Source organism: Raphanus sativus, chromosome 8, assembly GCF_000801105.2.
Source record: "Raphanus sativus cultivar WK10039 chromosome 8, ASM80110v3, whole genome shotgun sequence".
NCBI classification, from domain to species: Eukaryota; Viridiplantae; Streptophyta; class Magnoliopsida; order Brassicales; family Brassicaceae; genus Raphanus; species Raphanus sativus.
Window position 1 is genome coordinate 11995043 of NC_079518.1, and position 21246 is coordinate 12016288.

Genomic DNA, 21246 nt, shown 5'->3' on the forward strand with positions numbered 1-21246 from the left:
AAAACAGAGCAGTACAACTCATCAGTTATGAAAGACACTGACACAACGAACTGGTGATAATTAATACATTTATTTATATTATGTCTGGAACTTTAGAGAAACAAAGATGCAAACTTTTAGAACTTTAAAAAAAAAAAACCAACAGAAAACACAAACGAAAAACTGAAACGTTGTTATTAGCTTAATAAATAAACGATAAGACGGGTAAAGCGGTTATGATTGAAGGACCACATAATTAGAGGACTTAAACACACACTTGTTTCTGACTGTTATTCTTGTTCTCGATCATGTGATCAGTGCCTTATTATCCTCTGCTTCCACTTGTGCTGGCATTATCATTCATGCTCATCGTGTTGTTGAAGCTCTGTCTTGGCTTGTTTTGAGCCTCTTTATATATGCGGTAACTGTTAAAATTATTCACATGACTACCAATTGGTTGAGTAGTGTGTTGTTACTTGTCATGTAAACGAAAGTTCAGGGTTTTTGACTTTGAGCTCGATGGTCACGTTCAGAGATGTCCCCAAACTAATTACATTTCAAATCGTTTTATTAACAACACAAGCCCTCCAATATTTATTTGTCTCTTAGCAACGGAAACAAACAATGTAAATGCACAAGGAAACCTTTTGGATGGATGCTTATTATATATTGCAGGGTCAATTGTAAAGATTTTGCCTCAGACCTCATCTTTGCCATTGTAGAAGTGTCTGAAAACACAGGAAAAGTCCTTTGTTTCATGCCCATCCTCGCACATCTTCTTGTAACTAGAAAAAAACAAAACCAAAATAATACCAGACTTTGAAGAGATATGCCCATAATATTCATTGAAGAGAGATTTGAGTTGTGTCCAATAGAGAGTACTCACATCTCATGTGCTTTGTATATCAATGCGCTCTTGTGTCCAACTTCTTCAGCTGAGGCTGCTGCTAAACTTAAGTCTTTAGCCTGTATTTTGAAATAACCCAAAGAGACATGAGAGACTTGTGTGACAAAGAGAAATGTCCTCTTGCGAGATTTTAGGACCAACAACAACGCAGAGACTTGTTAAGAAACTGACCATAAGTTTGGAGGCGAAACCTCCACTGTAATCTCTTGAAGAGGGCACACCTTTCATTACTCCTGGAACTGGATTATATTTGTCGCTGTGGTTTTAAGAATTTAGTAATGAAGTTAAGAGTTTGGTACTTAATCAGAAGGGCAGCTACTGAAACAATTGAAGAGGCCAATTTCATATAGTTACCTACTCCAACATTGGCCACTAGATGTGTTTAACACTTGAGTTAAAGTGGTGGCAGATATTCCAAGTGACTGACCAAGAGCTAAAGCTTCTGAAGTACCCAGCATACTCACAGCCATTGCCAAATTGTTACAAATCTTTGCAGCCTACGTTTGAGAAAGAAGAAAAACATGTTATGTAATGATGAATGCAGAATAGCTTCTCAGTCCACACCAAAAGATAATGGAAATGAAGTCTAGCAGTGAGCTTACAGATCCATTTCCTGAACCACCACAGTAGATGGAAGTTCTGCCCATTGATTGAAGTATTGGTCTTGCGGCTAAGTAAGCATCTTCGGGACCTCCAACCTACAAAACGTGCAATTGCCAATGTGCTCTTATAGGTTCTGTGCTGGATGTTATATTACATATATAGTTAAGAGCATCTAGAAAGGATATGTGATTCAATGATAAGAGAGTAGACAACAGAATACCATGAAAGTAAGTGTAGCAGCTTCTGCAGCAAGAACACCTCCTGACACAGGAGCATCCAACATGACAGGCTTTTCCCAATTATCTGCAACAGAGATGCTTGAAAGCTGAAACTATTTTAAATAAAAACATAGTCTACTTGTTCACAAAAAGAACAAAACAGGGCTCGAAGTGCTTGCTGTTCATGAACTACTAGAAAAGTTGGTCATAAAACAATCAAAAGAATAAAACTTCCGTTCAATCCTATCTATGCTTTACCTCTCTTATCTTTCAGATTACAGTTAGAAACAGCAAGAGAGATTTTGCGGGTGGTTTGTGGATCAATAGTGGATGAATCTATCAACAAAGCTGGTCTTATAGCCTTGTCTCCATGAAGCAACCCATTTGTTCCTGTGTACACATCCATCACCTACATAAATTACACATTTTCTTCATCAAATTACACTAGTTATCTCCAAATAATATGCCGTCTGATCATAAAAGATTGTACTTCATATTAAAGTACTCTTCCTAGAAGGCAACACAACTTACGTGAGATGAAGAAGGCAACATGGTAATCACAACTTGGCTATCTTGAGCAACTTCATAAGGAGTTTCTCTAGCAGATACTCCCATTTCAGTGAACATCTTCATAGCATCACGGCTTCTGTAAATCAAACGCATTTGTATATGAGCCCAAAATAAAAAAAAGTTAAGCAAAATTGATATAGAGAGAAGCAAAAGGCATTAAAATGATGTTGTTACATTACATGTCATGAACGGTAACGTTAAATCCAGCTTTAACTAGATTATTCACCATTCTTGATCCCATGTTTCCTAGCCCTATGAAACCAACATTCTGTAAAGTAACAGACAAAGTAAAGTTAAAATCTTTCCTTCAAACTTTCTCAAGAAAAAAAATCTGGAAAAGTAGCAAACTTTTTCAAAACCCCACCAGAGAGAAACCTCTGAGGCAGACAGAGAGAAAAAGCTATAAACAAGAACCTGGAATTGAGTTGAATGATGTGATGATGACGAAGAGAATCTGTGAAGAAGCCTTAAACTGGTTTTGAGTTTTGAAAGAGAGAGTAAGGCTTGCGCTCTAAGAATCGCCATTAGTGAATTTTGCTTCAAAACAAAAAGAGCAGTTGGCTAAATTGACATGAGAGAGTGAGTCTCAGACGGAACTGTACTCTGTCTGGTCTCATGATCTGATCAATGAGTCATCAAGCTTATTTTTTAAATTCAGACCCCTTAAAATCTTAGTTTCTTCTAAATTTTACCTTTCCTTTTAAATTAGTCAGTAAAACCCAAATCATTTGGTCTTTTCTTGGTTTTGTAACTTTGGGTTGACTAGTGTCAACCATGTAGGACCATCGCTAATAAATGTAGGACTACTCAAGATATCAATTAATTCCTTTTTTCTGAATTGTTGTAATAAATTCAAAATTAATTTATTTCAAAATTAATTTATTTCAACATCTTCAATGTAATTAATTTCTTTTTTTGTAAACTTTCAATGTAATTAATTTAGTTCGCATTTTCCTTATTCACTTGAGTTTATTTCCGTAAATTTTGATACTGCCGGCGCAATTCTAGCTTAGTTTTAGATTCCTTTGGCGGGTAAAGCCCTAATTACAACATTATTATTAGGAAAAAAAGAATTTTTTTTTTTTACATCTGACAAGCTTATGGAAAAGTAAATTTAAAACTACTGTATATTATTATTTCTTTTCTCGTCAACCAAAGAATTATATTACTATATCTTTTGCTATCTCATTTTTGAGTTTTTTTCTGCTATTTTTCCCATTCACACGCTTCAAGAGTAGTATCGTTTTACACTCTTTACCGAGTCCTTGTCGTTCGTCACTGTCGTACATGAAAACTCGCAACATTTCTATCTCTACTTTTGGTTTTCGCCCTTCTTTGTTTGGTCCTTTTTGTTTACAGTGGTGACATTCAAACGGAGTAAGATTCTCACTTTCTCACTGGCTCTCTCATTCTACTCCGTTGAAAATCAAATCCAACGCTCCCTAGTAGCAGCAGTGCATGAGCCTATAACTAACAAATTGACTCTGATTCCAAGTCTTCTGTCTTCTTCTTCTTCAACTCTATCTTCATTGTTATTGCAGTGAAGTATTCTTTTCATTCCGGGTAAGATAAAAACCAATCCTTTCTCTCTTCTATCTCTTTGCTTTGGTGTTTAGATCTCGAAATGGTGGACCCAATATTGAATTAGCCCATTTTGTTCATTTATTGTTTCCTTTCAGCTGATTCCCTTCTGCTCACGGTTGTCTCTTCTCATTTAATAGCATTGCATTTTTGAATGATTGAGAAAGTGAGATTCCTTCACCTCCTGCTTATGTTTTTTCCTCCCTCTGTGTATTGCTGCTTTTTTTTTTCTTTTGTGGAAAGATTGGAACTTTTGTTAGTAACTTTGATGGGTCTTTAAACTAACTTTGCTTCTTTAACTTTTCTGTCAGATTTATTACTAAAGTTCCATGAATCTTCTGCCTTGGTGAGCTGGAAAAGTTGTTGGCTTTCTGCTAAAAAAAAAAAAAAACTGTAGCTTTGTGAGGATGATGAATCTCTCCAGGTTTTTGTTACTATCCATGTTGTTCATGTCTGCAATGGGGCAGCTTCCTTCACAGGACATCATGGCATTGCTCGAGTTCAAGAAAGGCATCAAGCATGACCCAACAGGCTTCGTCCTTAACTCCTGGAACGATGAGTCCATAGACTTCAACAACGGCTGTCCTTCTTCGTGGAACGGTATTGCCTGCAACGGTGGTAACGTGGCTGCTGTCGTTTTAGACAATTTGGGTTTGTCTGCGGATGCTGATCTCAGTGTGTTCTCCAACTTGACAATGCTTGTCAGACTCTCCATGGCTAACAACTCAATCTCCGGTGTGTTACCGAGTAACTTAGGCAGTTTCAAAAGCCTCCAGTACCTTGATTTGTCTGATAACCTCTTGTCTTCGTCCTTGCCAAAAGAGTTTGGTAGAGCGGTGAGCTTGAAGAATCTCTCTTTGGCTGGTAACAACTTCTCTGGTGAGGTTCCGGAGTCTATGGGAGGTTTGGTTTCGCTTCAGTCTTTGGATATGAGTCGCAACTCCTTCTCTGGACCTCTGCCGAAGTCCTTGACAACGCTGAACGATCTGCTCTACTTGAACCTGTCTTCTAATGGATTCACAGGGAAAATCCCGAGGGGATTCGAGCTTGTTCCGAGTCTTCAGGTCCTTGATCTGCATGGTAACTCATTTGATGGGAATCTCGACGGCTTGTTCTTCCTTTCGACGAATGCGAGCTATGTTGATTTCAGTGGAAACAGATTGGTGACAACGTCTGGGAAGCTGTTACCTGGTGTTTCTGAGAGCATCAAGCACTTGAACCTCAGTCACAATCAGCTTGAAGGTTCTCTGACTAGTGGGTTTCAGCTGTTTCAGAACTTAAAAGTCTTGGACCTTAGCTACAACCAGTTATCAGGAGAGCTACCAGGTTTCAATTATGTCTATGATCTTCAAGTACTCAAGCTTAGCAACAACAGGTTCTCAGGCTCTCTTCCCAATAATTTGTTGAAAGGTGACTCATTGCTTTTAACAACGCTGGATTTAAGTGGCAACAATCTCTCAGGTATGCTCTTAAGCTTAATTGTTATATGATTAATGGTGGCACCAATAACACTAGAGATCTAATTTGTGTTGCAGGGCCTATAAGTGCTATCATGTCAACAACTCTTCACACCCTTGATCTTTCTTCAAACTCACTGACCGGGGAGCTTCCTCTCTTGACTGGGAGCTGCGTCTTCCTTGATCTCTCAAACAACCAGTTTGAAGGAAACCTAACAAGATGGTCAAAATGGGAGAACGTAGAGTACCTTGATCTCAGCCAGAACCGTTTCACCGGGTCCTTCCCAGACGTTTCTCCTCAGCTTCTTAGAGCAAATCATCTTAACCTTTCCTACAACAAGCTCACAGGCTCGCTTCCAGAACGGATTCCAACTCATTATCCTAAACTCGGCGTTCTCGATATAAGTTCCAACACCTTGGATGGGCCACTCCCAAGTACGTTACTGTCCATGCCCACTCTGGAGGAAATCCACCTTCAGAACAATGGCATGACTGGTAGCATCGGACCCTTGCCTTATTCTCCTGGTTCAAGAATCCGTCTTCTTGATCTCTCTCACAACAGGTTTGATGGTGATCTTGCTTCTGCGTTCGGGTCTTTGACTAGTCTCCAAGTGCTGAATCTCGCAGCAAATAATCTCTCTGGATCTCTGCCTAACTCCATGGACAAGATGGTCTCTCTGAGCTCACTGGACGTATCACAGAATCATTTCACTGGACCACTCCCAAGCAACTTATCTAGCAGCCTTGTTGCCTTTAACGTGTCGTACAACGATCTGTCAGGAACTGTGCCTGAGAATCTGAAGAGCTTCCCTCCTCCTTCCTTTTATCCTGGTAACAGCCAGCTCATCTTGCCTGCTGGATCATCAACAAGTGCATCAGAAGTTTCCAAAGGGAAACCAATGAACTTGCTAATTAAGGTTGTCATTATAGTTTCATGCGCCATTGCTCTTGTTATCCTCATCCTTGTGGCTGTTCTCCTGTTCTGCATCTGCAAATCAAGAAGACGTGAAGAGCGTAGTAGCATCATCGCAGGTAAAGATACTAACAGGCGGGATCAAACAGTCCCTTCAGGCAGTGGAGGAGGAGGAGGTACTGTTGTCTCTGCTGAGGATCTCGTTGCCTCGAGAAAAGACTCTTCATCAGGAATCCTCAGTCCAGACGAGAAACTAGCTGTTGTTGCAACGGGCTTCTCTCCTTCAAAGACGAGTAACTTATCTTGGTCACCTGGCTCAGGAGACTCACTCCCACCTGATCAGCAGCTAGCACGGCTTGACGTTAGGTCACCAGACAGACTCGTGGGAGAGCTACAGTTTCTTGACGAGTCGATCAGACTGACTCCAGAGGAGTTATCAAGAGCACCGGCTGAAGTTCTGGGGAGAAGCAGCCACGGGACTTCTTATAGAGCAACGCTTGATAATGGAGTGTTTTTAACCGTGAAGTGGCTTAGAGAAGGCGTGGCGAAGCAGAGGAAGGAGTTTGCTAAAGAAGTGAAGAAGTTTACTAACATTAGGCATCCTAATGTTGTCACTCTCAGAGGATACTACTGGGGTCCTACTCAACATGAGAAGCTTATTCTTTCAGATTATATATCCCCTGGAAGCCTAGCTAGCTTCCTCTACGGTAACTATTTTTTTTCATTAGACTTTCTGTTTCAGTATATATATTTTTTTTTAACTATACAGAGATATCCTGGACCCCACAGAAGTGGTCCAGACTAGTCACGTGTTTGCATCCTACGTTTTCAGTCCACGTGTCGGTTCCATGTCTCTCTCCCCAGTGGCCAATGTCTAGTATATTCATCAAAGCTTATGATTCTTGTTTGAATTTTTTTTCAGATCGACCAGGCAGGAAAGGCCCTCCACTAGCATGGATCCAACGTTTGAAAATCGCCGTTGACGTGGCACGTGGTCTAAACTATCTCCATTTCGACAGAGCTGTTCCGCACGGCAACCTCAAGGCAACAAACATTCTCTTAGAAGGAGAAGAGCTAAACGCGCGTGTATCGGACTACTGCCTCCACCGTCTCATGACGCAAGCAGGCACGGTGGAACAGATCCTAGACGCGGGCATCCTAGGTTACCGAGCTCCCGAGCTAGCAGCTTCGAGGAAACCGTTGCCTTCTTTCAAAGCGGATGTGTATGCGTTCGGTGTGATACTTCTCGAGATCTTAACGGGAAGATGTGCGGGAGATGTGATCACGGTTGAACAGGAAGGTGTTGATTTGACTGATTGGGTTAGGTTACGTGTTGCTGAAGGACGTGGTGCGGAGTGCTTTGACTCGGTGTTGACGCAGGAGATGGGAAGTGATTCGGTTACGGAGAAAGGGACTAAAGAAGTTCTTGGGGTTGCTTTGAGGTGTATAAGACCTGTTTCTGAGAGACCTGGGATTAAGACCATTTATGAAGACCTGTCTTCTATTTAGGAACAATGTTCTTCTCTCTTTCTCGTTCTGTTTTTTGGTTTTTGTAGGTTGAGGTCTCATTGGAATTACATGCTTTTGTTTCTAGAGAAGCATGTTCTTAAGGTTGTGTTGTGCTTCTTCTGTTGTTTTTTTAATTTTTGTAACGTTCTTTGTAAAAAACCGCAATCTGTTCATGTCTCATGAGTGAGTGAAAGTTTATTGAAGTTGTTAAATCATGTCCTTGATCGAAACTGGATCATTTACAGATCAAATAGCCTATTAAACCGGTAGCTATTAAACCAATCTGGAACAATCCGGTCCGGTTTCAGATATAACCATAATATTCGCTGGTTCTGAGTATTATACGACATTCAATGGTTACTCCCATGCACAAAGTATTGAGTATCATGACTTCATGTTGGTGTATAATTTCAGTATTTAAGTTTTTTTTTGTATTCTTTGATATTTCGATAATAATATCGATATTTTGATATTCTTTTAGTTTTCTACAGATTTTCAAATATGTTATACGATTTTGGTTATATCACAAGGTTTTGGAGACAAAATATCTGAAAATGAATCATATGGAAGATATATTCAAATTCTTTATATTAAGTCTAAGAACCTAGTGACCCAAAACCAAATTCAACCAACCAAAACTTTATAGATTGAATCAGGAATCGGTCGGTTTTTAACAAACCGGATCCGAATACCTGAATTCCCATAGATTGAACCAAATCAAGTAGAATATTAAACCGGTGGACATTCCCGGATTTTCCGGTTAGACTTAACCGGTTCATTCAATTAAAAACACGACCCAATCTTCTCATCTCTCGTCTTCGGCTCGAATCTGAAATCCACTCGTCGAGGTTCCATTTGAATTAAGCCAATCAAATTTCGAAACGGAGCTTCCGATTTCAATGCAGATCGCATGCCTCCCGATTCCGATTTCTTCAATCACTCCCCGGAACTCTATTCCATCTTCATCAATATCCTCAAATCCTCGTCGCCGCGTTTTCAACCTCTCCTTCTCCTTTCAGAACCCGAAACACTCTTTCTTCGCTTCTTCATCTTTCAGAAAACCGCATAGAACTCAAACTGGTTTCAAAGCTCCTCCTGTTTTGGCTGCCATGAGAAGGGATGAAGCTGATGCGTTTTATATGAGGAGATGCGTGGAACTGGCGAAGAGAGCAAGTGGGTGTACAAGTCCTAATCCTATGGTGGGTTGTGTCATTGTCAAAGACGGCAAGATTGTTGGCCAAGGCTTTCATCCCAAAGCTGGCCAGCCTCATGCCGAGGTAACAACTAACAACATAGTTTCAGTTTTTTTTTATGGGTTTCTTGAAATGAGAAGACTTTTTTAAGTGTTGTTGTTTCTCGAGCTTCTGATAGATTGCATTGTGTTTTTTCTTATGGTTGTGAAATTGGAGATTAGTAGATGTTAATGAGATTGATTAGGGTGGAATTTGCTAGCTAATGAGTTTTATTCTTTGTGAAAGTAGTTCTTATTATTGTTAGGTGTTTGTTTGCTCTTTGAGATGCTGGACCCTTAGGTGAGAATGCCAGTGTTTTTTTTTTTTTGTATGCTTAGAACCATGTTAATGGAGATTAGTAGATCTTAATGAGTCTGATTCTTTGCTGAAATTTTTCTTGGCACTCTTAGGTGTTGTGTTTCATCTTTTTTTGAGATACTGGAGATTTAGCTAAGTAGCCACTGCTTATGTTAGCTCTATGATTGTGAATTATGAGATTAGTAAATGTAAATTTGTTTGATTCTTTGTGAAAGTTGTTCTTTCTTGGCATCCTTGTTTGCTCTTCAAGACTTAGCTGAGAATCCCACTGCTCTATGATTGTCAATTTGGAGATTAATACATGTTAATGAGTTTGATTCCTGGTGAAAGTTGGTTTTGGCATTGTTAGGTGTTTGCTCTTCGAGATGCTGGAGACTTAGCTGAGAATGCCACTGCTTACGTTAGCTTAGAGCCATGTAATCATTACGGGAGAACACCGCCTTGCACCGAAGCATTGATCAAGGCCAAGGTGAAAAGAGTTGTGGTTGGAATGGTTGATCCGAATCCAATCGTTTCTTCTTCGGGTATCACTCGTTTGACAGATGCTGGAATCGATGTCACTGTTGGCGTTGAAGAAGACTTATGCAAGAAGATGAATGAGGGTTTCATCCATCGAATGTTAACAGGAAAGCCTTTTCTAGCTCTCAGGTATTCAATGTCTGTCAATGGTTGTTTTCTGGACAAGATCGGGGAAGGAGCTTCTGATGCTGGTGGGTACTACTCAAAGCTATTGCAAGAATATGATGGGATAATACTCTCTTCCTCGTTATCTGATAAACTCTCGAGCATTTCTTCACAAGAAGAAGCTAATGTTTCGATCCAGCCTATTCAAATCATAGTAGCTAGTAGTAATGCACAACAGTCTCCTATACTTGCTTCTTCCAACATGGTGGAAGAATCTGGTCCAAAAGTTGTAGTGTTCACCAAAAAGGACATGGTTGCAGAATCCGGAACCAGCAGTAGCGGGGTTGAAACAGTTGTATTAGAAAATATAAATTTGGATTCCATCTTGGATTACTGCTATCGCCGTGGACTATGCAGTGTGTTGTTGGATTTGAGGGGAGACATCAAAGACCTTGAAGTGCTTCTTAAGGATGGATTTGAGCAGAAGCTGTTGCAGAAGATAGTGGTTGAGGTTTTGCCTGAATGGTGCGTGAAAGATGACGAGAGACAGGTAGCGTTATCCATGAACTGGTTAGAGTCAAAGGCTGTGGAATATTTGCAGTTTAAGCAACTAGGTGGAAGCGTTTTGCTAGAGTGTTATCTTTGATGTTTTTGATGTATGAATGTGTAAGTTGTTGAGCTTCGTTTTTCTTTTTTTGAAACATTGTGTTATTAACTGGATTAATAAAATATTTTAGTTTCATTTTTGTTTAATGCTTTATTCCTAAGAGCATGGTCATAGAGTATCTAAAAATATGTTTATAATATAAATATAACTGTATAATTATAATAAAAAAATTCCACTAATCGTTTGCGAAATTATTTATGAATCTTTCATAATTTTTTATAATCTCTCAAATGAAAGAAGTATGTAGTTCTTAGTTCTTACTCTTCATTTCTCCACTTTTAATATTTTCTGTTGTTTTAATTGTTCGAACTCTTGTGAGAAACAAGATCAAACAATAGTCAATAAGCCATCCATAAAAATGCTCTAACTCACATGACACACATACAAAATAAATTCAATAGTGTAAATCCTAGCTAAATTAATAAGTACAAGTAAAAGCTAGTCTTTGCAACTAATTTCATAACAAGGTGCGAAAATTCCAAAACGTGGTTTGTTTTTCAAGAAACGGAGTTTGTTACGTTATAACAATTTTTCACATCTAAAAGAAGTGATCGGCAACCTTGTATGGCCTACATGTAATAGGTATCCCAATGTAATTGGCTTGCTAAAAGTAAAAAACATGTGCTAATTTTAAGGATGTGCAATGGAATGGGAACTACCATCAACAAAGAAAACGATCGTTATGATGTCGATTGCATTACATAAATATTTGAAAAGTATTTGTGATGGGTAAGATGTCAAATAACAAATGGACATTTCATGAAGCATTGGATTTTTGCGTTGAAACCGACATATACATATGCTCAAAGTAAATATATATTAAACCAGTTTTGATTTGGCAACTCTAGATGTCAAATTAAGAATTATAACTGCATAAATTGAATATTTGTAAAATCTTCACAACTAAAAATTAGTCAACAGCTACACTCGGGGTGATTGGTTGGATTGTAACTAGTGAATTTAGTTTTAATTTCTATCTACAACTACTTAAGTTACCAATTGTGTTTTAAGTATTTTTTAAAACTAAAGTTAATAAAATAAAAAATAGTTGGAGAAATCGATTTCCTTTTTAAAATATTTCTGTAGGAATATATATATATATTTTTTATAATTTCTCTTATTTAATTTCTACAGCTACATTAGATATAGCTACATCAAAAAATTCTACCGTCTAAATTCTACAGTAAATTTTCTATAGCTACAATCCAACCAATCGGCCCCACTATCTTTCTTTTGTGTCCTCGTGATTAGTAATAAGTGATTCTTATGTACTCATCCACGGATAAATATATATATATATATATATAGATATATATATATATATATATATCATAAATAAATTATAATAATTGTTTACTATTTAAATTTCATTTTTATAATTTAAATTGATTTATAAATATATGTAAGGAAATACTTAAAATTCAATATTTTTAGGTTATTGTATTAGTTAAACATATGACTATGATATACCAAATTTGATTGATTTAGCTATTTTAGGTAAACTGGGTTTTTATTTTTTTCATCTGAACTAAATTATTATTTGATTAACTTTGTTAGTTGTATTTAGTTTAATTTTCTTACATACATATACTTCTAAATTTATGTATAATTTAAAAGATGTAGTTTTAGAAAACAAATAGTAAAAATGAAGTGTTTCTTGGTTTGAGGTTGTACAACTAATAACCAACTATTTTTTTAAATATACAGATTTAAATATTTATAACAATTAAACTATAATGAATTAATCTTATGTTTTTATAAACAATTTAAAACATTTTATAATTTACATGTATAAAATCAATATAAAATTATTCTAAACAATAATATGTTGTTGACTCAATTAAACTACTGATTTTGAGTATTATGATTTAGATCAGTTTGATTATATGTGATCAGTTTTATGATCATTTTATATAGTAATTATATTTATAAGTTTGATGATCTGTTTGACAATTTGTTTAAATAATAATTTATTAAATATAATTAAGATATAAATGTATTTATATATTGTCGAATCTGAGAGTATATCCGCTTCCTAAAATTTTAATATTCGTGATGTGTTTGGATTTTAACGGATATTGATTTTTAGTATATGATTTGTTTCGAAAGTTTATAAATATGCAAAATTTTCAGATCAAATCAAAACGTATCGAATCAAATTTAAAGGATAAAATGTTCAATCCTACATATGATATAAGCATCCGACATAAAATAGCAGCCTTAGTATGTACATAACAAAGAAAAGAAGAGAAGAAGAGAAAACACTTGACCAAGATTAATTTACAAATTGATGATGGGAACAAAAGATTATGAGCATGTCTCTATGTCGATTATGTTCTAGTCGTTCAATAACATCCACCTAGTTGCCTCAGCTAAATAATTGACCATACTATTCCCACCAATCTCAATTTCATAAACATTTTTCTTGTATCCTTCTTTTTTCACATATTGAAACAATTTAAAATATTTTTCCAATGATGGTATTCAGATAAAAAAAGGAATTTAGTTATATTGTTTGACTTCATACGTTGTCAAACATGAATCTCTATGATATCATATGAGAAGTCTGTTTCATATATATCGTACTGACGTTAATCTTCGTGATTGTTGATTACACTAATACCATTAATAAATTTTAATTTATTATTATGGTAATTATCATTATTATATTCCTCTTTTTCTTTTTATTAATAAATTCTTTTAACCCCATTGTTATCAAAAAGAATTATATATAATAAGGCAATATTTCTATTAACCACATTATTTACATATTTTGAGCAAATGATTTAATAGAGATTCCTCAGGTAAGTTACATATCTATATTATTAAAATAGAAGTTCAAATATAAAATATCCATAAGTTTTCCAACTTATTTACAATGACATGCCACTGAAATAATTAAATAAATCTATCTCTAAAAATTATTGTCTTTTACTATTTATTAAACCATTCTTAAATCAAATTTTAGCTTAATTTTCGTATTTAATATATTTCCTTAAACAAATTAGCTGAATATTCAAAATTTAAATTGATTTTAATTATATTAAACGTGGATAATGTTACCATTAATTATTTTGAAAAAAAATCAAGTTTAAATTCAATATTAAACAATATTATGAATATTCCTAAAATATATGTTTAACTTATCATTAATTATTTTGAACAATAAAATTTATATATGCTAAGATTTAAATATCTTTAAACAACTTATAGAACAATATGAAACAATTGTAAGTGAATATTATTTTTTATATAATATAATCTCACCTAAGATTATATATATTTCAAAAATTTATAACATTCATTTAATCATTTCGGTATTAATTATTTTCAACAAGAAAAATTAAATGTCTTTGTAAAACAATGTTTAATATTTATAACCAAATATTCCTTTTTCTAAGTATCTAAATACTATATAAATCCTCTTTAAGATTTTAAAAAGTATTAATAAATAAAATATTTTTATTAAAAAATTATCTACCAAAAAAGTTACATACAGTTTTAAAACATTAAATATATTATTGCAGGTCAAACACATAAAATATTATATTATATTAAAATTTTAAAATTATTTGTACCAGAAAATTTTCGGGCAACCATCTAGTAATTAATTAAAACTAGAATATATGTAATTTTATTATATATTTATTTGTAAATATTTATATCCGTGCATGAGCACGAAAAAATCACTTAGTTATATATTTAGATACAAAGTTATTTGTACCCGCAAATTTTCGGACAACCACCTAGTAATTAATTAAAACTAGAATATATATAATTTATTACTTATTTTTGTAAATATTTATATCCGTGCATGAAAACGGAAAAATCATTTAGTTACGTATTTAGATACAAAGTTATGCATGAGTTTAGTCAAAAAAGAAAGAAATAAAGTCATGCATGAGTTTTGTCAACTTTTGGTTTCTTCAAATAAATACATAATAATAATAAAGAAAAAGATGTTATATAAGTAAGGAAGTAAATTCAAGTACGATTAGGGTTGAAGGGGACCTCCACGGCGGAGAAGAGATGAAATCGATGAATTAGGGTTGGGAGAAATCCCTTTTCTCATTTTTGTCTCTTTTTTTACCATTTCTTATTTTTTACTATTTTCACTTAAGTTAAAAAAAATAATTCTGATTTTTACTATTATTATTTTGTAAATCATAAACAAAAATTAGAAAAATTATAATAATATAACTTAATTGCTAAATGAAGTGTAGTATGGTATTTATAGAAAATTAAAATCCTATTTCCCCAAAAAAATGTTCAAAAAATCCTAGAGTAACAAATCTAAGATGAATGTGTTATTTCCGATTTTCCCTTTATTCAACTGACTAAAGGAACTTCTATAGACCAAAACTTCAAAGTAAACGCAGGACTTGAGCACATCCCCTTGTAACATCTCAAGAGGATGGGTTAATATTTTGTGGGTTAATATGATGTATTTTGTGAGTTAATTTGAAATGTGGTTAATTTTGTGGGTTACAAGGGTTAATATGATGGGTTACAAAATATATATGAAATGTGGTTCATCTATTTAGTTTGCATTATTTTCTATTTTAAATTGCATTATTTTAAAATATTAAATAAATACATGTATTTTATGGGTTAATATTTTGTGTTATTTGTATTTGATTAATACTAAAATATTACTTTCTATGAAAAAAAAAAACAAATAACACAAAATATTAACCCATAAAATACATGTATTTATTTAATATTTTAAAATAATGCAATTTAAAATAGAAAATAATGCAAACTAAATAGATGAACCACATTTCATATATATATATATATATATATATATGTATCACAATACATAATTAACACAGTTCAAAAAAGATAATACATTATTAAAATAAAAACAAAATAAAAATAGTTATCTTTCAAAATATTCTATAATAAAAATATGAATAGTTAGATTTTCAAATTACTATATAATTTCACACATATTAAACAGTATACAATTGACAGTTAGTTTATTATTCAAACATACCAAATAAAATTTAAATATATTTTCATAATTTTGAGAAACTGAATAAAATTAAAATCTATTTTAAATTCTGAATTTAAAATTTTATTATCTTTTTGGTTTTTGAAAAATTTGATGAATAATTTTTTGGTCTGTTATTTTTTAAAAAATAACTTATAAGTTAACTTCTTGTTTTTAAAACAAAATAAAAATTACTAAAAAATATACCACGAATTTTAACAAAAAGTACCAATATTAATCAAATGATTCTGACTGACCTTATTTGTGTAGTAATTATCTTTTTCTTATATAAAAGCATAAATATAATTAATTTCAAAAAAAAACTGATAAACCATTGTGAGTTTATAAAAAAACCATGAAATTTTGGTTTTTGGTTTTTATGTTAAGAAAGCAGTTATTTCCTAAAACTAGTTTCCTTATTTACTTCTCTTTTTTTTGTCTCCTTTTATCTTGTTTCATTATCTTTTATATTTTGTTAGTATACCATTCGTCCTTAACAAACCTTTTTACTAAACCGTTATTATAACTAGCACAAAATAATTATCCTTATGTCTCGATTAGTACATCTGATGAATAAGCAGTAGCAGTATGTTGTAGAAACAATATGCTGTAGAAATTGTATGATTTCAATAAAAAATTAATTAAGTGGTTGGTAGAATAGCAGTAGTATACAATTTTAAAATTATCATAAAAGTTAATATATAATATATTTATTTTAAAATAATATATATTAAATTTTAAAATATATCAATAATGTATTTTTATTAATAATAATAAATCTTATTTAATTACATAAATTAAATTAAACGTTAAATGTGAAATATTATTATTTTTTCAAATGTAAATTTTATTAAAATTTAAAAATTATTTTTGAATATAAAAATAATTTCTGATATTATTAAATAAAACAAATTAGTTATATATAATTTATCATTATTTATTTTTTGGTAGAACAGTAAATAATTCATATACAATATTATCATAAAAGTTAATATATGACATATAATTTATTTATTTATTACTAATATATATGTTTATTTTATAATATATAATATATAAATATATATTATGTTATGTTTTTTATTTAAAAATAATGAATAATATGTGTAATTATATAAATTATATTATATTTTAAATGTGAAATATTATTATTTTTAAAAATTTAAAATATTTAATAGCAACTTTTGTTTTTAAAAATATTGTTTTTGATTCTAAACATATTTTGATATTCTTAATTAAAAATAAATTAATTATATATAATTATTTTTAATCTTTTATATATTTTAATTGTAAATATTCTACCAAAAACTTCATATGGAGCATTGAACATGTAGCATTTGGAGAGCATTAACATCTTATAAATATTTTTCTAAATACTTATATGATTAATGTTAAGATAATGACGAGTATAATGTTTATGCTAATGTTCGGCCAATCAAACCCTTCACTAGAACCAATGTGACTTAAACCAACTCACTCCTTTTTTATATTAACTGATATTGAGTTCCATGGTTTATGACACTTCAACAAGAAGAAGAAAAATAGGAGTGTGGATAAGAACCATTCAAACACAAGTCAATCAAGACCTTCAGATCTCAAAACAATTGAGAAAAATAGAAGGATTCAGATGGAAGATCTTTACTCAGAACTGAACTCTCTTCTTCCTCAATCTTCTAGGGTTTCTTCTTCTTATTCTCTGTCCTCTGATATACATATATAATCTGTGGTTTCATGTATAATATATAAAACCCTTTTGCTGCTTAATGGTTAGGAACCTCTACCACTACCTGATCAGCTAGATGAAGCTGCAAGCTACATCAAGGAGCTACAAGTGAGCGTGGAGAAAAAGAGAGAAAGGAAGAGGAAGCTTGTTACGACTGCAGCTTTGGACAAATTGAATTCCACAGGATGTTCATCCATGTCCTCGAGTATTGATGTCTCCGTGCCTAGGCGGTTGCCAAGGATCGAGATTCAAGAAACCGGTTCCATTCTTCACATCTCTCTTGTGACAAACTTGGAACACAAGTTTATGTTCCATGAGATCGTTCGTGTTCTCACTGAGGAATTAGGAGCTGAGATCACTCATGCTGGATACTCAATTGTTAATGATGCCGTCTTCCACACTTTTGATTGCAGGGTATACTAATTCAACTAATTTTTTTTTCGATCTTGAGATCAAACTTTGTTACAATTACCATTTTAAAGTTAAGTTTAATCCATAGAGTATTCAGGCAATGTGAATAGGATTTAAGTTAGGTCACTGAACTAATATATACAACTTGGTAAAAACACACGTTTTATTCATTAGAAACCCATTGACAAGTGGTTACAATTATATTTTATTTTGAGTGATAAGTAGATGCACTCAAAATCCAAGAACTGGTCCCAGCTAATTGTAAGCTGTTTTACTATATGATTCTTGGTGATCTGTATTTTTTTTTCGGCATTCTTGGTGATATGTATAGAAACCCATTGACAAGTGGTTACATATTAATTTATTTATGATATACGTATAGGTGGAAGATTGTGATTTTGGAGCTACGACTACGAGTAGAATTTCTGAGAGTCTCAAGAAACTTGTGAACAGTGTCAACTAATAGTCTTTCTTATTGTTCCTTTTTACATCTTTTTTCATTGTAAACTTATGGGTACACTTTTTACAGCTTTTTTCATTCTAATTTATTGTTCCTTTTGTTGAATTTCATCTTGTACTTTATTTTCTTCTTATATGATATCCGTTACCTTTTATTTTTAGTTTGACAGTTATGCAGATTGGTTGAACGACTTAGCATATGTTATCTGTAATATTTAGTTTGGCAGTTAGAAATTGTGTATTTTCCGCACTGAGCAATGAGCATATTCTCTTATACACGAAGTTTAAACTCTATTTTTATCTTCTCTGTCTATTTACATCAATTTCTATTGAAACCGAAATTAGAAAACTCTAACCTAATGGATCCATTGAACTGTCTTTTATTTATTTTTTACAAATCACATCAGATTATTAACTAATAATCCCAACAACTGAAGAAACCATAAAAGAAAACAAAAACAGCAAAACAAGCCATGCAAGCCTCTTTATTTAGCTTCACTGTAAACCCTTGAAACATACTCAAGAACATAATAAGCAGTAAGCAAGAGATCAAATCTCATAAGAAAAAAAAACAAATGGATCCGAGGGCAAAAGCAATTATCTCTTCCGCATTGTTTTTCCTCTATTTATCTTCCCCTAATATTTCCATCGCTCGTGACATTGAAGTCGGTATGTTTATTTCCTTTTGCAAAATCATGTTTACACTTATATCAAAACTCAATACTTATATATATGATGTTACTTTGGAAACAGACGATGAAACCCCATTTACGTACGAGCAGAATCTAGAGAAAGGACCAGAGGGGTGGGGAAAAATAAACCCTCATTGGAAAACTTGCAACACCGGAAAATTCCAATCTCCGATCGATCTAACTAACGCAAGAGTTAATATTATTCGTGATGAAGCGTGGAGAAGAGAATACAAACCAGCCCCGGCTGGGATTGTGAACAGAGGACATGACGTTATGGTACATTTTGTTTAGCTATATATTATTATCATTACATTACACATATTCATGGTAATATAATTCTAATAATAATAATAATAATAATGAAATAATGAAAGGTATCATGGAAAGGAGATGCTGGGAAAATAACGATACGTCGTACGGAGTATAAATTGGTGCAGTGTCATTGGCATTCACCTTCTGAGCATACCGTTAACGGAACTCGGTTTGTGTTTTAATGTCTCCTTACTGGACCTTCTTCACCAGAAGATGATCATTATTTCATTTTATATGTAATTGTGTTACAGTTTTGACATGGAGCTTCACATGGTTCACACGGGTGCTGGAGGCAAAACCGCAGTGATTGGAGTTCTTTATAAATTAGGCAAACCAAATGAATTCATAGCAAGAGTACGTATGATAAATATTATATATGTTTATTTATATGAAAATCGTGTATTAATTTGTAACACTTTTAAGAGTTTTTTATTTTATTTAAAATTCAGCTACTAGATGGAATCAAAACAGTGGGGAAAGAAGAGAAGGATTTAGGGATCGTGGATCCAAGAAATATTAGATTTCAAACAAAAAAATTCTATAGATACATTGGCTCCCTCACTGTTCCTCCTTGCACTGAAGGTGTTATTTGGACCGTCGTCAAAAGGGTATATCTTTTAAGTTTATTTATAAATTATCATATATATTTTTATTGATTATAAAATGTGAAAATTTTCTAATTATAATTGTATATATATAGGTGAACACAATATCAATGGAACAAATTGCAGCTCTGAGGAATGCCGTTGATGATGTAAGTACTCTAAATTGCTATTGTGATTTCATTAGCTGATACTGATATTACCTATTGCTAATTATATAATTAATCTGAATATAGGGGTATGAGACGAATTCAAGACCGGTTCAAGATAGTAATGAAAGATCGGTCTGGTTCTACGATCCAAATGTTTGAATTGTTGAGTTGAATTGTTTTGTGATGTCGAGATTGATTTTGAGTATAAATAAAAGATAACAATGATTTAGATTTAAAAATAAGAGTGATTTGGATCAATTCTTTAATTTTATCTTATATGTTAATTTTTTTTGTTGGAAATGAGATAAAAATACAAAAAATCAAGCGAGGACAGTCTAATAGTCTTCAGAGAGCTTGGGTCCTAATACGGATCCGGTTTTGAATCCTATAACAGCTTGGGCCCTAATACGGATCCGGGTTTGAATCCTATTGTCTACTGGGGAATTAACATTTCGGTATCGTCAGAGATAGGAGATTGACATGTGGAATAAATATATAGGGTGCAAACACGTGAATAACCTGGACATACTTCTGTGTGGGCCATGATACTTCTGTAAAATAAAATAAAAAAATAAAAATACAAAAGAAATAAAACCGCAAACAAGAAATACACATAATGCCTTTTTCAAAAAAAAAAAAGAAATACAATTACGTCAAGATAGTAATGGAAAATACTTAAGAAGTCTTCTGTTTAGGTCATTTTTACAATTGCAAATTTAAGAAGACTTTTTCAAAAATTCACTCTACAATAAACATCTTGAAAAATCTTTTCTTTTTAATATTGTTTTAAATTTGAATTTGAAAAATTCTCGAAAATATCAGAAAATAAGACTTTTCGATAATCTAGTTTCAAGCATTATCGAACTCATGAACAACATAAAATACACGTTGAGTTTAAAAAGATTATCAGTAGAATCCACCACTTAGTTATTAACCTTGTTACATCCTCTCTTTTCTCTTTCCTCTGCACTTCATCTTCTACTTCAAGTTCTTAGCTGTTTTTTTATTATGTGACCGGTGCGTGGTGGCTCCGCTAGCACCACCACCGGTCAGATGTATTATATTTTCCTTTGATCTATGCTGTTTTTTTTTTTTTCAATTTCAGTGAATTTAGAGATGTTTCTCTTGGTGGCTCGAGTTTAAGTAGCAGATTTGTTTCGTTGGTGGTGTCTCGATAATTGTTTGCCAGGTGTTTCTTATTCCATGAGTGTCTAGAGTGGTCTCATCGGTTAAAGCTTTGTGTGGTTTGAGAGTTTGTTTGAGCTTCTATCTAGGATTTTATAGACTGGATGTGTCAAATCCGTATTCGAAGGTTGTGTAT

At 33.1% G+C, this 21246-nt stretch overlaps 5 protein-coding genes across 7 annotated transcripts; 4 read left to right on the forward strand and 1 right to left on the reverse strand.

Annotated features, from left to right (window-relative positions):
• Window positions 1-529: 529 nt before the first annotated feature.
• Window positions 530-2880, reverse strand: LOC108819502 (probable 3-hydroxyisobutyrate dehydrogenase, mitochondrial). 2 transcript variants are annotated; one of them, XM_018592552.2, is made up of 10 exons: window positions 2692-2880; window positions 2457-2545; window positions 2239-2353; window positions 1966-2116; window positions 1710-1792; window positions 1489-1584; window positions 1241-1383; window positions 1058-1142; window positions 866-945; window positions 530-764 (listed from the first exon to the last, which is right to left on the reverse strand). In XM_018592552.2, the coding sequence occupies exons 1-10, from the start codon at window positions 2800-2802 to the stop codon at window positions 677-679; spliced, it is 1041 nt and encodes a 346-aa protein (XP_018448054.2). In that variant the 5' UTR covers window positions 2803-2880; the 3' UTR covers window positions 530-676. The 2 variants fall into 2 exon arrangements, with proteins under 2 accessions (XP_018448054.2, XP_018448055.1); XM_018592553.2 differs by lacking the exon at window positions 2692-2880 and having other exon boundaries at window positions 2452-2551.
• Window positions 2881-3494: 614 nt separating this feature from the next.
• On the forward strand, window positions 3495-7949 carry LOC108822739 (LRR receptor-like serine/threonine-protein kinase GHR1). Of its 2 annotated transcripts, XM_056992476.1 has the most exons (5): window positions 3495-3840; window positions 3957-4024; window positions 4170-5319; window positions 5394-6935; window positions 7151-7949. In XM_056992476.1, the coding sequence occupies exons 3-5, from the start codon at window positions 4266-4268 to the stop codon at window positions 7735-7737; spliced, it is 3183 nt and encodes a 1060-aa protein (XP_056848456.1). In that variant the 5' UTR covers window positions 3495-3840; window positions 3957-4024; window positions 4170-4265; the 3' UTR covers window positions 7738-7949. The 2 variants fall into 2 exon arrangements, with proteins under 2 accessions (XP_056848456.1, XP_056848457.1); XM_056992477.1 differs by lacking the exon at window positions 3957-4024.
• A 595-nt stretch (window positions 7950-8544) lies between these two features.
• LOC108819013 (riboflavin biosynthesis protein PYRD, chloroplastic) lies at window positions 8545-10655 on the forward strand. Its single transcript, XM_018591996.2, has 2 exons — window positions 8545-9014; window positions 9637-10655. The coding sequence occupies exons 1-2, from the start codon at window positions 8637-8639 to the stop codon at window positions 10555-10557; spliced, it is 1299 nt and encodes a 432-aa protein (XP_018447498.2). The 5' UTR covers window positions 8545-8636; the 3' UTR covers window positions 10558-10655.
• A 6363-nt stretch (window positions 10656-17018) lies between these two features.
• Window positions 17019-18325, forward strand: LOC108819987 (transcription factor bHLH162). Its single transcript, XM_018592987.2, has 3 exons — window positions 17019-17252; window positions 17346-17711; window positions 18091-18325. The coding sequence occupies exons 1-3, from the start codon at window positions 17202-17204 to the stop codon at window positions 18169-18171; spliced, it is 498 nt and encodes a 165-aa protein (XP_018448489.2). The 5' UTR covers window positions 17019-17201; the 3' UTR covers window positions 18172-18325.
• Window positions 18326-18742: 417 nt separating this feature from the next.
• On the forward strand, window positions 18743-20084 carry LOC108821704 (alpha carbonic anhydrase 4-like). Its single transcript, XM_018594697.2, has 7 exons — window positions 18743-18836; window positions 18921-19135; window positions 19234-19340; window positions 19423-19525; window positions 19621-19779; window positions 19872-19925; window positions 20010-20084. The coding sequence occupies exons 1-7, from the start codon at window positions 18743-18745 to the stop codon at window positions 20082-20084; spliced, it is 807 nt and encodes a 268-aa protein (XP_018450199.2).
• The last annotated feature ends 1162 nt before the right edge of the window (window positions 20085-21246 follow it).